The following is a 17623-nucleotide window of genomic DNA, read 5'->3' as shown; positions in this document are numbered from 1 at the left end:
AACTGTATTATATTGTCTTCCATACGTAACATGATGCGTGACATTTCAATTGAAATAGAAACAGCATTTATGACTATTTATATTATTATATTAAATTATATTTAATTAAATATGTATATTTGAATTAACAACACGAATATCATTGTTATAGTAATTACTTCTATATATTCTATTGATGATTTTATTTATTATTAATTATATTTCTATAAAAAATAATTATCAATGAATATATATGTATATATAAAAATACATACTCATTTATTAAATTACTAATATCCTCCGACAATGCTGGTACAAATAATCCGCGAAACTGAAAATTTTTTATATAAATTTATAAAAATAGTTAAAGTCGATATCAAAAATCACGTTGCCAAGGCCTTACCCGATATCAAAATTATCTCTTTTTACTTATTATATAGTCAGAAGAAATACAATTAATATTAAAAAAAAATTTTCTTTAATTGTTTTTTTAATAAGAAAAATATATACACACTTACACGTGTTTTACTTTTAATTATATTATTGTAATTAATTAATTTAATTAATTAATACCATAAATAAGTCACGGTTTATTGTATCGTCCTCGCTGACGATCTTGACGGCCATAGTACTCAGTAAAAATGAGTTTACATAAAAACATGTGGAATACTATTATTAGAAAACATATGCTGACCCAAAAGAATGTGGGCAATCCACCAAGTTGATGGCCGTGTTTATGAAGAGCCATAATATGATGATCATGAGCTGGTGCTAAAATATTAATTTGAATTATTAATTAGTAATATAACAATCAATATTGTATTATATTAATAATCTGTACTACTAATAATTGTAATAATAGTATTGTAATAATTATTAAAAAAAAAAAAAATTGTAATGTACCCTCTTCGACTTCATGTACATGCAGCGCATTGCGAAGATCCTGCATATGCTGATAATCGGAAGTAATATATAATATAGATGTTAGTGGTTTTGTTAATTTAACCGGAAAATTTGTATAAGACTGACTAAGAAGTACTGGTGAATCTAAACAACCAGCATCACAAGCGTAGTAATCGCTATCACTACGATCCAACGCAACACTTAATATTGCACGATTGTCGTTACCAACCGTCACTGATATATTTACGTGTGTAATATTTCCATAACTAATTCGTCTGCAAATAAAAATTTGATAATTATTAATTACACTTAAACTGTTGAATAGTAATTAAGTAATATAATATTTATAATAATATCGGAAAAAAATAATATATATAAATATAAATAGTAGATAATAATTAAGAAAAAGCTTTTACCTAAACAAATAATTACGATGTAGATATTGCGGATCAATATTAAAATCTAAATGCTGATTACTAAATCTTAAGCCACCAAGACTCAATACAATTGCTTGTTGTACAGATGATGGCCCAGCTAGTAAATGATGACAACCTTGTTTTTCTAGAGTTATTATCCAAGCTTTAACTACGGAATTTATTCCGTCAATTGTGGACGTATCTTTCCACAAATTTATTGCGTCGCTGTAATAATAATTAATAATAAATAAATAATGAATAATAATAATAGTTATAGTTATTAATAATTATATTAATTTTACACTTTTAATTGTTAATTAATGTAAACAATAAAAGAAAATTGTATGCTAATAATGAGTATGATATGATAAAAATTATACTAACAGCGTATGATGCCCGCGGTAACAGCCTTCATTATTTGGCATAGATTTTTCAATATTAGGAGTACCGCGTGGTATTTGTGATAGCACATAGTAAATAGTTGAATTTATTTTGTGTCCATTAATAGCACCTTTTGCTTTCGAATCGCTGATACTGAACCCAGTATTCCAATAACTTTGCCAAGTATTTACATGCTGATTTAATAATCCTTCTTGCAGTTGGATACTCACAGCATCTTTCAATGCCTAAATAATAAATAAAAAATTTTAATAACAATAATTGTTTTTTTTCATTAATAAATATAAGTATATACTTTAAGAGCTTTTCGTTCAGTATTTTTACGTTCATTTTCATACTGTCCTAGAGCAACAGGTTCACTGTAACAAATACTCGTCAAAAATTCTAATTTCGTAGTACTTTTTGGTTTAATAGACAAGTATTTTGACGGTACAACATAAACAATTGTCGAGACAATTATTTTTTCAGAATTTGGTGATGGTACAAAGCCTGACGTAACCATGTATTTATAATTAGATCCCTCTACTTGAATACTGAAACATATTTAATTAATATACTTTATCTAAAAATGTAAAAAAAATCTATATTATTAAGAGAATAAGCAAAATTTTGTGTCCAGGATAGTTATATGGAAAAATTGGTTTTTTCAGTGAAATTTAGTGTCATTGCAAAGGTCTTGACTTGAATTTGTACCTTTGCAAGGTTTCATATCATTCTCACCGATAGTAAATTTATTATGATAAGTATTTAGGATGCATTTAAAACTGCTCTATCTCTAGATACGTAATTAATAAATGACCTTGTATCTTGTGATCCATTGACATTTTTACAGATATAAGCTCATCCCGATGTTACACTCATCAAGACCTTTCATTTGAGTACCCACATCAATTTTTCATATATTTATATATATATTATATATATGAATATATGAAAAATATATCAAAATGCATGTGGGTACTCAAATGAAAGCTTTTGATGAGTGTAACATCAGACAGCTTATATCATTAAAAACGTCAATAGTTAAGAAATTACAGTGCAATTTAACAGATGTCTTGTGAACTATTGACATTTTTAAAGATATAAGCTTATCCCGATGTTACACTCATCAAGACCTTTCATTTGAGTACCCACATCAATTTTTCATATATTTATATATATATTATATATATGAATATATAAAAAATATATCAAAATGCATGTGGGTACTCAAATGAAAGCTTTTGATGAGTGTAACATCGAGATGAGCTTATATCATTAAAAACGTCAATAGTTAAGAAATTACAGTGCAATTTAACAGATGTCTTGTGAACTATTGACATTTTTAAAGATATAAGCTTATCCCGATGTTACACTCATCAAGACCTTTCATTTGAGTACCCACATCAATTTTTCATATATTTATATATATATTATATATATGTATATATGAAAAATATATAAAAATGCATTTGGGTACTCAAATGAAAGCTCTTGATGAGTGTAACATCGAGATGAGCTTATATCTTTAAAAAGGTCAATAATTAAGAAAGTACAGTGCAATTTAACGAATATCTTTTGAACTATTGACATTTTTAAAGACATAAGTTCACTCCGACATTACACTCATCGGGACCTTTCATTTGAGTACCTACATCAACTTTTCATATATTTTATATATTTGTATATATTATATATATTGTATATATGAAAAATATATCAAAATTCATGTGGGTACTCAAATGAAAGCTCTCGATGAGTGTAACATCGGGATGAGCTTATATCTTTAAAAATATCAATAGTCAAAAAAGTACAGCGCAATTTAACAAAAGTCATTATTTAATAAAGCAAAATTTAATTTATTTATAGTTCACAAGTCACGGCAGTCATATAGTGACTAAGTTGCTAGTATTAAATTAAATAATTATTTAAATTTACGTACTTTGTTGATTTGCTGTCAGTCCAATGTTGATTACCATTCAATTTCAGTGTAACGCTTTGCGCCAACGAAGAGGGATTGGTGATAGTGACATCCTGAACCAGGATTTTATCTAATACTTGATGTACATAATACTTGTGGCTAATTGAATAGCCTTCTCTGATGCACTGATACCTGGACACAATACCCTGAGTGAAGTGAATGACATCAGCGACCCGCTGGTTATTATTATCAGACGTTATTGCGACTAATGGGTCCCATTGAGTGTTCAGCGAAAGTGTTCTGCCGTGTTTTATAAAAACACGCGCATTATTTGGATTAATTTCCACTCCGAACAATCCATTGCCTATGTAAGGTAAATATTTGCCATCAAATGACAATAATGGGACTGACAGTGATGATGAGGAAGACGTCTGGTCATCGCTAGTGTGTTCAGTTATTGCTGCATCGTAAATCCGAGCTTCTGCATAAGCACTTGATAATTTTTCTTCAAGGCAAATATCTTCAAATGCTAAAATAAATTATTTATTAATTAATTAATCAACTAATTTTAATTTATAATTTGTTATAAATAAATACCTTTTATTGGTGTTTTATCATTAAAAAACCACTGAGCTAATGACGATCCAAAGTAGAGTAAAAATAAACAAAATAATATAAGAACTATAAATATTCTACGATTTATTGAATTACTACGTAAACGTTTACCGAACTCATAAATACCACCATTCCTCATCATTTTATTTACAATAAATAGATATTATCAACATTTACTACTGTTGCATTATTTATTATTCAACGAAAGTGTGTGCGTGTTATAAAAACAGCTGATTCTTTATTCACCATCGCTTTAACAACCGGAATCCGTAAACCGTCAAACGTTTAATCCTAACCATAAAAAAATGGCAGGGTTTAGGTTGATACAAAATTATTTATCTTCGGATTCTGATGATGACTGTGATAATGAAGTATTTGACAGTAAACCTGTAGCAGATAATCAATCAAATAATAAGTAAGTTATTAAACTAATAAATAATTTTTATTATTATTGTGAGTATGTAGGTTATGTTTTGAAATAATTTATAGTGGATATAAATAATTTTTTTTTTGCAGCAAAAATTTACCTTTGCCAAATAATTTATTATCTTGGGCAGATAATAAAATTGAACAGTCAATTATTGAAGATAATCCTGAGAAGCATGATGGTCGTGTAAGAAATTTTAAACACGAACGTGGTAATTGGGCAACACTTGTTTACATTGAATGTGAGGAATTAACAATTTTTTTATTTTTCTTTAATAAATTAAATCTAACAAGTTATTTTTAAAAAATTGAATTTGTAATTTTGTAGAATGATACTAAAGTTAGACGAGGTTTTTAATTTTTTTATTTATTAAATTAGAACTAAAAAATATTTTTAAAAAATTGCACTTATAGTTTTTCAAGTTTTGTACAAATGATAATTTTTTCTATTGATTTGTAATAATACTAAAATTAGTCGATATTTGTAATCTTTTGATTATTTTTCAATTATGAAATTAGAACTAAAAAATATTTTTTTTAAATTACACTTATAGTTTTTAACAAATGAAAAAAATTTTTTTTATTTTTTTGTAATAATTCTTTAATAAAAAAAATCATATAAATTTTTAGAAGTCGGCTAACTTTATTTTCATTGATTTGTAATAATTTTTTCAATGAAAAAAAATTATAAAAATTTTTAGATGATGGCTAACTTAATTATCATTTTTTTTAATCCTTGAAAAAATAGGCCTGAAACAATTTTAAAGTTATGAAAAATTTATATTATTTCATTAAAATTGTTATAAAATAAAAATTATAATAATAATAATATTAAAAAAATTTTTTTTTTCTGTAACAAAAAATGAAACGATCATTTTGGAGGTGTTTGTTTTTAAGGAAAATTGTGCGTGTGATACAATTATTATTATTATAATTTTTATTTTATAATAATTATAATGAAATAATATGAATTTTTCATAACTTTAAAATTTTTTCCAGATCTATTTTTTCCGATTACTAATTTTTTAGTCTCCAAAGATGGAATTTTTGTAAATGAATTTTTCTTGCTATAATTTATTAGATAAATATATTTAAAAAATTACCCGATGTCTCTCAATTTCAGTAACATTAATTATTATAATACTGAATTTAACAGACGTCTAAAAATTGTTTAGATTTTTATAACAATTTAATTATAAAAAAAAAATTTAGCAAAAAAATTTCACTTGTAGAAATTAAAAAAAATTAAAAATGCGAATTTAAAAAAAATTGATTTGGTATAAAAATTTCAATATTTGTCAGATGTCTACTAATTTCAGTATCATTAATTATTTAAAATATTTATTACTCAAAAAAAAAATTAAATTTTTTTAGACGAATTATGGGATTTGCTGCAAACATGGATGCAGTCATCAACTGAGGCCTTTACTGATGGTAATTTGATAATTGAAAATAGTCATATTAGTTTGACACGTACTTTAATATTCAAATTTCACTGGATTGACTCTTTTGTGGCTAGTATGAAGAAAATATGCTCATCAGTCGACCCATTTATACTTGAGTTAAATAACGTTAGAGTTTACTGCAATGAGCAGCGAACACGAACGTTCCTGGGGATCGAGTGTCACTGTTTGGAGCCAAGCTTCACTTACTTGATGGAGTCATTGAATAAATTATTAGCAGAGTATCAGCTGGAATCCTTTTACGAGGTAATTTTACACTTATATCAATTTTATAGAAGCTTAATGTAATTCTTGTGAAAATAATTTTTTTTTTAATTTTAATTTTAGGAAGCCTCATATCACATAAGCTTTTTTTGGATGCTTGGTGATCGGGAAAAGGAATTAAAATCTTATGTTGAGGAATTAAATAATAGTTTAAATCAAGTCCTTATTAAAGATTTAGATAAAAACTATATTAAAGTATCAAAATTACACTGCAAAATTGGTAATAAAATATACATATTTACATTAAAGTCATAATCACGTTGAAAATTAATTTATTTAGGTATTTATTTTAAAAATTAACTGTGAATAAATAAATTAATAAATATTTTTATAATCAGTAAAATGGTTTGAAAATAACTATGTCATGAGGCATTTTAAATTGTTTAGCACGCCCGTACCACAATTTTTCCCAAGACTCACAAACATCTGATGTCATACTAGTTTTTAGAGTACAAACTGATGGATCATCGATTATTAGATCATAATTTGGAAAATTATCTATTTTTTGACATCCAGTTGTATCGATTAAACTGAGCGTCGGTTTATAAGCCAACAAAGATTCTAAAGCAATTGACGTTACTTGAGAATTATTATTTAAAATGATTTTAGATAAATTTCTACAATTGGTCAGTAATTGAATAACATCCGAGTCTGTTAAATTACAACCAGCAAGCTCTAAATTCTCCAAGGTTGCGTAAGCCATTAGATTTATTTCATTATTTACGATAGGAAATCTTGTAGTTTGAGATAAATTTAAATTAACTAATTGTCTTTGCAGTAAATAATCAACTTCATTATCATACATTTTATTCCACGATAAATCTAAGCTAACTAAGTTCGCACTTATTGTGTTTGTGGAATTAAATTCAAGCTTCTTCAATTTACAATTATGTAAATTCAAGTCCTGCAAGCAGTACAGTGATGTAATCAAATCGCGCAGCTTAGTTTGTGATTCAGTATTTAATGGATTACAACTTAAATTTAAAATTCGTAATTGTAACGGAAGACTATCTAATTTTTTAATACATTCAGAGTCAATATCACAACCAGATAAATGTAACTCTTGTAGTTGTTTCAATTGGTTCAATGTGTAATTAAGTAATTCACCATGACCGAACAAGCTGCATGATGATAGTTCTAGTACTTTAAGATTTTTTTCATACTCAAGACTCTTGAGTAATGCTATCATTTCAATATCTTCATCTTCACCTTTTAGACGTAATATTTCTGAATCTTCACAAGCCCGTAATGATTTTAATTGCTTTGAATCACTATTTACACCTGAAAAATAAAAAAAAAAATAAACAAATTAGTAATTAAATAAATTAAAGATTAATATAAGCTAGCAATCTTGCAGTCACTGTGTGACTGCCGTGACTTGTAAACTATAAATAAATGAAATTTTGCTTTATTAAATAATGAATTTTGTTAAATTACACTGTACTTTTTTAACTATTGACGTTTTTAAAGATATAAGCTCATCCCGATGTTACTCTCATCAAGAGCTTTCATTTGAGTACCCACATGCATTTTCATATATTTTTCGTATATACATATATATAAGATACATAAATATATGAAAAATTGATGTGGGTACTCAAATGAAAGGTCTCGATGAGTGTAAAATTAGAATGAGCTTATATCTTTAAAAATGTCAATAGTTCACAAGATACAGAGTCATTTCTTAATTATTGACGTTTTTAATCATATAAGCTCATCTCGATGTTTCACTTATCAAGAGCTTTCATTTGAGTATCCACATGCATTTTGATATATTTTTCATATATTCATATATATAATATATATAAATATATGAAAAATGATGTGGGTACTCAAATGAAAGGTTTCGATGAGTGTAATGTCGGGGTGAGCTTATATCTTTAAAAATGTCATTAGTTCACAAGATACAAGGTCATTTTTCAATTATGTATCTAGAGATAGAGAATTTTCGAATGCAGTCTAGATACTTATCATCATAAATTGACTATCGGTGAGAATTATATGAAACCTTTAAAAGGCACAAATTCAAGTCAAGACCTTTGCAATGACATTCAATTTCACTTAAAAAAAAAACCGATTTTATCATATGACTATCCTGGTCACAAAATTTCACTTATTCTCTTAATAATATAGATAATAATAAAAAAAAAACTTACGTATATCCATTGCTGAGCAAATTGTTTTGTATCTCGCACTTATTTTTGGCACAACGAGATCAATGATTTGCCCATAAAGACATATAAAATCATTTTGATTAGTATAAACTAAATTTAATAAATTTTCAGGCTGTAATTCTTCATCATTACCAGTAGTTAGAATTAATTTAGCAATGCAACCAGTATTTTGATTGATATGTTTCGTAATATCATTTATTAAATTATTATACAAATAATTACTTTCATCTGGACGTTTCAATTTTAAATTAATTGTCATATTTTCGATAATTATTTTGAAATTTATCGATTCAATATTTAAGCTAGATTTTTTTATAGTATCTACATCGTTTGTGAACTTCTGTATTGACAACTGGTTTATTTGGGAAGTATTTTTAGTAAAGCCTGTTACAAATAATGTCTTTTGATTATTTTTACTTTGATTTACTTTTTTCGGCTGACTTCGTGAAATATTTTTATTTACTTTATTACTTTTATTACTAATAGTATCTGAAGCACTTTTGTATCTTCTCACACCTTTAGTCAGGCTCTTTTTTTCAAAAATATCTTCATCATCATCATCATCTTCATCATCAATATAATTACTATTAGAATTATCATCCCGATAATTTATATCTCCATCTCCTTCATCATCAGATACAGTAATAGAACTAGAATTAAAGGACATTCTCTTGGAAATTGGATTGACAACTTCATCACTGCTAGCTCGTTTTAAACTACTGGAAGTCGCAGGTGTAGATAAATCATCTTCAAGCCAGTCGTCAACCAGCTGTTGCTCACTATCAATTAATGGTGTAACTTTGCTGTTAACTGTTTTAGAGCTAGCCGACTCATACGATTGATTTAAATAATTCCGATTCTTCAAACTTTCAATCGTTCTCCGGTAATCCTCACCAGCAGAAATTTTTTTCGGAGATGCTTTTTTACAAAATTCATCTTCTTTGAAGTCTACAGTAGCTTGGGAACAAATATCTTCGTCAATTAAGGGCTCGTTAATAGCCTTGCTAGGTTTTGTTGGTAAAACACGACGCAATCTGTCACGAATGAATTGATACTCCTGTTCATCATCGTCCGTCCAGTCAACGTTTCCTTTTTTACGATCATCCTCCAAACGGCTACGCCAAGTTTCAAAGATATCTAGTATCGATTCACCTTCTTTAGTCTTCAAAGTAACATTCGCACCATGTTTGATCAATAAATTCATCACAGAAAAATGCCCACAAGAAGCAGCATCGTGAAGTGGCGTAATATTGCCACACTGTGGACCACCCGGGTCATTTACATTAGCACCGTGATCTATTAATAGCTGAACTATTTCAATGTGACCGTAATTAGCAGCCTCGTGGAGTGGAGTCCACCCCATATTATCCCTCACATCAACAGGATGTCCAGCTGCCAAAAGATTAACAACTTCTTGTATATTATTATTAATACAAGCAACATGAAGTTTAGTTTCTCCTTTCTCATTTCTTTTAATAACAAATCCACGTCTAGAAGAACGACGAGACCCTTTTGATTTATCTTCCTTCTGCAGCTCAACTTCAACGTCTGACAATTCATCTAAATCAATATCCTTGCCTATATCATTATTTTCTTCCCCCTCGCTAATAATTGGAGACTCATAATCAATTATCGATGCCCTTAATGTCTCTATTTCACCATTTATCTCTGAAGCTTCCTTAGTAGAGTCTATTTCATTATAATACGCTTGCATTTCTTCCAGTACAGCAAGCTTCAACCGTTGATCTGATGATTTAGATGCATTAGTTAGCGCTAATTGATAAGCCTCCCGTGTCTCTGACTCAATGATTGGCGTGTGTTTGATGCTACTAAGCAGTTCTGCGAGAAACAAGGCTGATCGACAGGCTTCTCGATAATTTTCATTGCAAAGTTTGAGTTCTGATCTAGCATAAATACATGCCTCTTCAAACTGCTTAGCATCTTTGAGCGTTCGTGCCAGACTTACCAAAGCAGCGCTTACGTTACTTCGATTATCACCAGGTTTTTTTTCAGCACACAATAGCATACCTTTATAAAATTCAACAGCTTTTTCATAAAAACCACCAGCAGACGCTGCATCTCCCAAATTTTCATATAAAGTCATCCGCTTTTCATTGTCTTCTTCTGCACGTAAGTCAAGCTCATATTTATCAATTACTACAACTATTCTTAATAACTTTTCTATAGTTGAAGTCAATGACGACACTTTTTTTCTATTAACATAAAGTGAAACAAGAATTTGCCGTGCTTCGGACCATTCACCCATTTTTATCAGCAACTCAGCTCGGCTAATCCGTGCAGAAGCTTTTTTTTCAGGCTCATGAGCTAATTTAATTGCCAAATCATACTGATTTAATGCATCATCATAATTTTCTTGGCGCTCATGAACAGCAGCTAGAGCAATATGAATTCTATAAAGATCTTCATTCAACTTATGCTTCTCACAAAGCTGAGCAGCCTTTTCAATTAACTCGATAGCTTCGTCAAGCTTTTTCTGGACTTCTAAAACCAATCCTAAATTTAACAGTAACCTGGCGCGCATCATCATCACCTCCACCTCCTTAATGTCCTTATTTTCTTCCAATTTATCGCACAATTTTAAACTCTTGCTGTAAGCTCTTTTAGCAGCAGCCAAAGGCTCCTGTTCGCTTCCCGTTTTTTCACAAGCTTCGCTCATACAAAAATACATCCTTCCCAATGTAGCGTAAGCTCGTTGCTGTTCAATTAAATTTTTAGTTTCTTTTACACCTTGTAAGTACTTACTCAAATGTGATAAAGCCTCTTCATAGTTACCGCAATCAGTATGGATTTCACCAATCATTCTGTGAGCGACTGCTGTGTTCAGTGGGTCATTCAATATTTCACATAATTTTAATTGCTCCTCGTACTCTTCAAGAGCCTCATCCATTCGTTTTGATTCAAAGTATAAATCTCCAAGCTCTTTAACTATCTCTGCTAGTTGTTTTATATTTCCATCTTTTTTTGCACGTTGTTTTCTTTTTTTTAGCTCTGTAAATTAAAGATAGTTAATTACTGTAATTTCAGTAAAGTATTTATCTCAATACTAGTTAATTAAATTAATTAGCAGAGTAATTAAATTAAATATTAACTTACTTTCTTCCTCCATTGTCAGGTATTGAAATATTAAAATTTAATCAACAGTTTTAATAATTAATTATTTACTTAAAGTTTAGTTAAAAAATGAGTATGTACAAATCATTATTTTTTATTAATAAATAATATTGGAATTATTATTTTTTTTTTTTCAATAAACACTTGTTATTTTATTTAAAAATATTTGTTTGTAACTTTAATAAAATTTTTAAGCTAACCACTATCAACAAGTGAATTGATCATCACATAAGATTAAAGCACTAACTATACTATGGTAAATAAAAATTTTTATGGAGTATGAAATAAAAAAGGACCAAAATGGAGGGAAAAGAGAAAATAATAATAAAGTTAGCCGACATTTTTAATTTTTTTATTTTGCTTAATTTATTAATTTATAACTAAAAAATATTTTTAAAAAAATTACACTTATAGTTTTTGAAGATTTTAACAAATGAAAAAAATTTTTTTTTCATTTTTTTATAATAATTCTTTAATAAAAAAACTCGGCTAACTTTATTTTCATAAAGAGAAAAGACACTTTTGAATAGTTCGCATGCGCAAATATATATCATAGATATATATTTAGATATATACAAGTATATGTATAACCTCTTTTCTATAGTTTGATACTAGCTCTCTCCGCTCGATTTTCATTCCATGATTCCATTTCGTCGTGCTGATTGCTAGTAAAGAGGAGCTTATCTCTTTTTTTTTTACATAAAAGTACAATTCTTAAGAGGTTTATTCATTCAGCGTTTAATTATCACATAAACTTTATTTTGTTTCGCGTGTTAATTACTATTCATCAATTGCACGTTTTACTGAAGTCTCTGCAATGCCAGTTTACTGAAATAAACTTAATAGTTATAGCTTGATAAATTAAATCATTATTCATATTATTTTAAAAAAATTAACACTTTTTTTGTAAAAAATGACAATGTCTAAAGCTGCGGTGGGCATAGCCGTTGGTATTGCTGGATTATTCGTTGGTTACTGCTTCTACTTTGATAAAAAACGACGAAGTGATCCAGAATTCAAAAATAAATTACGCGAACGTAAGTTAGACAATTTTTTAATAGCAAAATTAATAATATCTAGTTTTATAATCTTTTAAAAAAATATTCATTGTCAATGACTTTTTTTTTTTTTTTTTTTTTTTTTTTACTATGAATGAGTCATTAGAGAATTTTTTTTTTATTAAATTTTTAGGTTATATACTCACGCACGAGTTATTTTTAACGCGACTTTATTTTTTAAGGGAGAAAAGCTAAAAAACAAGCACAGAGATCTGGCACGGTCATTCCTGATTTAAAAGATCCCGAAGTCGTACAAAAGTTCTTCCTTCAACAAGTTCAGTTGGGCGAAGAGTTGCTTGCTAACGGTGACTTGGAGGGTGGAATTGAGCATTTGGCAAACGCTGTTGCTGTCTGCGGACAACCACAAGAACTCTTGAGAGTTTTACAGAAGACACTTCCTCCAGAAGTCTTTCATTTACTGTTACAAAGATTACCATTGGTTGGACAGGTAACTAAAAATTTTCAATAAATAAAAATTAAGTTAGCCGACATCTAAAAATTTTTATAATTTCTTATTGAAAAAATTTTTATAATTTTTTTTTTATTGAAAAAATTATTACAAAAAAATAAAAAAAAAATGTAATTTGTAAAAAACTTTAAGTGCAATTTTTAAAGACATATTTGTTCCAATTTAATTAATGAAAAAAAAAAAAAAAAAAATAAAAACGTCGGCTAACTTAAGTATTATAAATTTTCAATATTAAAATAATAAATTAATCAGCCAATAATTTATCTTAGACATAAACTAACTAATAAATTACTTTTTATTATTCCAGAGGCTCGTATCACAAACTACGATGGCTGATGAAGATGTTGAATAAATTATTTTACATACTATTTGTCTTATTTTAAACAACGATAAAAATGTTAATTAAAAAACAGTAATATTAAAAAAAAAAAAAACTATTGGTCTTTAATTTGTAAATTCATTTTTGTTTATTAACAAATTGATCAATAACGATCAATATACTATAAATTCTTTCTGCTACATATTTACAGCATTTTTTTATATCCTGATTAATATATTACATTGCAATCATCACAGACATTATTTAGTCCATGATGTTTACAATAAAATTTATTTATTCGTCTAAGTTTGGAAGATAAGTTACGTACGTAAATTCAATTAATAAAATAGCCGCATCACATCGTGATCAATGATATATAACAACATGGTAAAAAACTATACCGTCGGTTGTGCTTTTAAAATTAATTGAACACTTATAATATATTATTTATATAAATATTTCCCTAAATAAACACCCATTTTATTAAGACCGTAATATTTCATCCCTAGCCCTTGACATAACATCTAATGCGTTTTTATCAATTAACTTATTAGCCACCTCTTTGCCGAGTTTCTCAGCACTAAGAAGACTCGTTTCATTCATTTTACCTGGAGAAGCACTGCAATAAAGTCGGGGTTCTAAAAAAGAGCATTTTTTCGGCGGCTCGTCGTCATTGTCGTCATCATCTTGGTGGTAAAGTTTCGTCGAAAGTGTATCCTTTATCAGAGTTTCACCGTCGAGAGACCAAACAGCACCGGTCATTGACAGATCGTCGTCAATTAAAGATGAAGCGACTGCAACAGGTGCCGAACAACCACCACCCAGGGTTTTTAAAAAAGATCTTTCGCAGACACACTGCAAAGTAGTATTTACATCCGCTAGTGGTTCTAAAATTGAAAGAATCTTCCAATCAGACTCACGACACTCGATTCCTAGTGCTCCTTGACCGACTGCATACAATATCTCCTCGTTAGGTAACTCCATTAGTTCACTTATCCGGTTTTCCCAGCCCATTCTTTTCAATCCAGCAATTGCTAATATTATTGCTGCAAATGGCCCGTCTTTGTCGTCTAATTTTTTTAAACGTGTGTTTAAGTTCCCTCTGATGCTACGTACTTCTAAGTGTGGTAAGCTTCTGGCTAGTTGTGCTGACCTTCGCAGTGAACTCGTACCAATTACACTACCTGATGGTAAAGTGTGTAGTGTTTTGTCAGACATTCGCTTTGACATTACGACTGCGTCTCTTGGATCTTCTCGTCTAATGAAAATTAATTTAGCAGATATTTAATAATTAAAAAAATTTTTTTAACAAATAATAATAATAGGATTTTATTTGCATGACTAGTATCTTTTACAAAGCTTTTACATAATTATAAACAGAAAGAAAGGTTCACTTGAGCCAAGAAAATATTTTTCTTCATAATTATTTACTTGGGCGAAAAAAAATTTTTTTTTGACACAAGAAATTTCACTTATTCCAACAAATCAATTCCCTTGCTTCAAGAAATACGTTTCTTGATCCAAGACAATTTATTTAAGTCAAGAAAATTTTCTTGTTTTGAGAAAATTCTCTCTTGCTCCAAAAAATTAAGTTCTTGACAGAAGTAAATTTTTTTCTCTTGAGAAAATTTTTCTTTTGCTCCAAAAAATTAAATATCTTGATAGTAAATTTTCATTAATATTTCTATTGACTAACATGTCAAATGGGAAGATCAAATAATATTGAATCATTTTTTTTTCATTCAATATGTATAATTGCGCGCTAAAATAATCTAAAATGGGTATCAAATATTCAAGAGAAAAATTTTCTCAAGATGAGAAAATTTTTTTCTCAGCTGAAGTATGTGGCGCTGCTTCCCTAAAGTATCTAAAAATCTTGATCAAATATAAAAATTTCTTGTATCAAGTATTTATGATAATTTGAATTAAGAAAAAATTACTTTCACCAAAAATAGAATTTCAAGAAAAATTTTTACTTCGGCCAAGACAACTTCGGTCTTCCTTCGGGCGACCGAAAATTTACTTGAGCCAAGAATTTTGTTCTTCAGTCAAGAAATCTTTCTTTCTGTGTATCGACGGTCTAATTAGCAATTTGTCTAACTCCTTATTTTTTAGAGGGTGATTTTTTAACATTTTGATGTAGCAATAATTCAATTATAAATTATTTGAATGATTCAAACCTAAATATTATATGTCTATTAGATAATATTGATATTGAATGAATTTTTAAAGTGATAATAAATTTTGAACTAATTGTTTTTTTCGTACAAATAGAAGATTCTTTAAAATGGAGTTAGACAATTTGCTAATTAGAACGTCGATATAATATATTAAATATATCTTTCGACTTTCTTTTTTTTAATTTTTAATTTTACTTTTCACTTTTCTTGATTTTCTTTTAATTTTGCCCGTCGTCATTGTGGTAATTTTTGTAACAAATAAATTATGGCAAAAAAAAAAATTGACATGTAGAAATTTAAAATAATTAAAAATGCAAATTAAAAATTAAAAATGCAAAAATTAAAAAATTGTCAAGTGACTGCTAACTTTAGTATCATTCTCGTCTGATACATTTTAAAATTTTATAAATTATTTATACAAAAAAAAAAAAACATAAAATTTTTTTATCTTTAATGATAAAAACTATTTTTATTTTATTGACGGATAGATTGATAATTTTTATTTTTTTCAACAATTAAATTTTTTTAAGCTTATTACTATTAAAAATAATTGTCTATCTTTAATCTTCATTATTAAGCGATTCATGAAAATGACTAATCATTTTTCAAGTGAAAAAAAAATTTTCCTCGGTTGAAAAACAGAATAAAAATTTTTACTTATGAAATTGTTCTTTACTTGGGAAAATTCCAACTAATTATTTTTTTTGGTAGATAAGATTAAAAATAAATATTTTTATCATTATAATCAGTTGAATCAATAATATAATGTCAAAAGAATTTAACAGATACTCACTTCATAATTGCTCCTAACGCCATGCCAGGAGGTAATGTGGTAGGTAAATCTTTTAATGAATGCACTACAAAATCAACATGTCCACGCTCTAAAGCTATCTCTAATTCTTGAGTAAATAATGCCTTCTCCCCAATTTTAGGCAGTGATATATCTAATATTTTATCACCTCTTGTATTCATTGTCACTGTAATCAAAAACAACAGTCGTAAACATCATTTATGTAATTAGTGGCCGATTAGGATAGTAAAAAAATTAATGATTACCTATCTCAAATTTTTTTTTTGGGTACAAATCTTTTAAACAATCGATTACATGGTTAGTTTGGATTAGAGCCAGCTGAAAAAAAATAAATAATTATTAATAACTAACAATCAATTTATTATTTTTTAAGAAAATAACATTATGTAATTGTTTATAATAATAAAAATGTCATTTAAATATAATTTTATAACTTAAATTTATTATTACACTCATATTTTTTTTTAATGTTTGTGAATAAATGATAACTCACCTCACTTTTACGTGATCCAACTCTTATTACGTCAACAATTGAATTTTCATTATTATGTTTAGACATAATTATTAAAATAACGAGCAATAAATAATTTTTACAATATAAACATTAAATAAAATATTTATAAAAATTTTTCATATAAATATATTTATAAAAGAAAAAGAAAAAATGTGTATTTTTATAACGGTAACATAAAAATTAAATAACTTTCACGTATTATAAGTAAAACTTGATAAATTATACAGCAGAGAATTAATAATGAACTTTTAAATTATAACTACGAATAATTCACAGTCACTGTCACTGCAGCAGATTGTGAATTTAAATAATTGAATTGACAATTACTATTCTAACTACATTATCACACTAAAAAAAATATTGTAGATTTTATTTAAAAAATAACGTTCCTGGTATGCCATGTGCTACCGTGGCACCGAGAGGAGATCAAGTGAATGCACGATGACTTGGTGAACTCAATAAACTACTCTTTCATAATTATAATAATATACATCCAACTTCAATGTTGTGTATCTCGGTTGCACACACTAACACGTATCTGTAAAATTGCAGAAAACTGCAATAAGTGTGGATAGCTAAGAGAAGTGCTAAGAAGTACTCG

General features: G+C 27.8%; 5 protein-coding genes across 5 annotated transcripts; 2 read left to right on the top strand and 3 right to left on the bottom strand.

Moving 5' to 3' along the window:
- Positions 1-235: 235 nt before the first annotated feature.
- Positions 236-4375, bottom strand: LOC123268502 (uncharacterized protein KIAA2013 homolog). Its single transcript, XM_044733644.1, has 7 exons — positions 4195-4375; positions 3619-4126; positions 1993-2230; positions 1683-1924; positions 1299-1523; positions 883-1157; positions 236-750 (listed from the first exon to the last, which is right to left on the bottom strand). Exons 1-7 carry the CDS (start codon positions 4352-4354, stop codon positions 563-565), a joined length of 1836 nt encoding a protein of 611 aa, XP_044589579.1. The 5' UTR covers positions 4355-4375; the 3' UTR covers positions 236-562.
- A 131-nt stretch (positions 4376-4506) lies between these two features.
- On the top strand, positions 4507-6644 carry LOC123268533 (U6 snRNA phosphodiesterase). Its single transcript, XM_044733691.1, has 4 exons — positions 4507-4627; positions 4729-4880; positions 6013-6347; positions 6429-6644. Exons 1-4 carry the CDS (start codon positions 4518-4520, stop codon positions 6618-6620), a joined length of 789 nt encoding a protein of 262 aa, XP_044589626.1. The 5' UTR covers positions 4507-4517; the 3' UTR covers positions 6621-6644.
- Positions 6531-11770, bottom strand: LOC123268483 (tonsoku-like protein). The gene is made up of 3 exons (XM_044733587.1): positions 11654-11770; positions 8522-11548; positions 6531-7646 (listed from the first exon to the last, which is right to left on the bottom strand). The coding sequence occupies exons 1-3, from the start codon at positions 11664-11666 to the stop codon at positions 6700-6702; spliced, it is 3987 nt and encodes a 1328-aa protein (XP_044589522.1). The 5' UTR covers positions 11667-11770; the 3' UTR covers positions 6531-6699.
- Positions 11771-12272: 502 nt separating this feature from the next.
- Positions 12273-13721, top strand: LOC123268547 (mitochondrial import receptor subunit TOM20 homolog B-like). Its single transcript, XM_044733714.1, has 3 exons — positions 12273-12708; positions 12912-13177; positions 13506-13721. The coding sequence occupies exons 1-3, from the start codon at positions 12585-12587 to the stop codon at positions 13548-13550; spliced, it is 435 nt and encodes a 144-aa protein (XP_044589649.1). The 5' UTR covers positions 12273-12584; the 3' UTR covers positions 13551-13721.
- LOC123268517 (porphobilinogen deaminase) lies at positions 13642-17596 on the bottom strand. Its single transcript, XM_044733669.1, has 4 exons — positions 17002-17596; positions 16754-16826; positions 16491-16674; positions 13642-14775 (listed from the first exon to the last, which is right to left on the bottom strand). Exons 1-4 carry the CDS (start codon positions 17065-17067, stop codon positions 14001-14003), a joined length of 1098 nt encoding a protein of 365 aa, XP_044589604.1. The 5' UTR covers positions 17068-17596; the 3' UTR covers positions 13642-14000.
- Between the last annotated feature and the right edge of the window lie 27 nt (positions 17597-17623).

Source organism: Cotesia glomerata, linkage group LG7 (genome assembly GCF_020080835.1).
Source record: "Cotesia glomerata isolate CgM1 linkage group LG7, MPM_Cglom_v2.3, whole genome shotgun sequence".
Lineage (NCBI taxonomy): Eukaryota > Metazoa > Arthropoda > Insecta > Hymenoptera > Braconidae > Cotesia > Cotesia glomerata.
The sequence above is the reverse complement of the archived record's forward strand: the minus strand, read 5'-3'. Positions and strand labels throughout refer to the sequence as shown.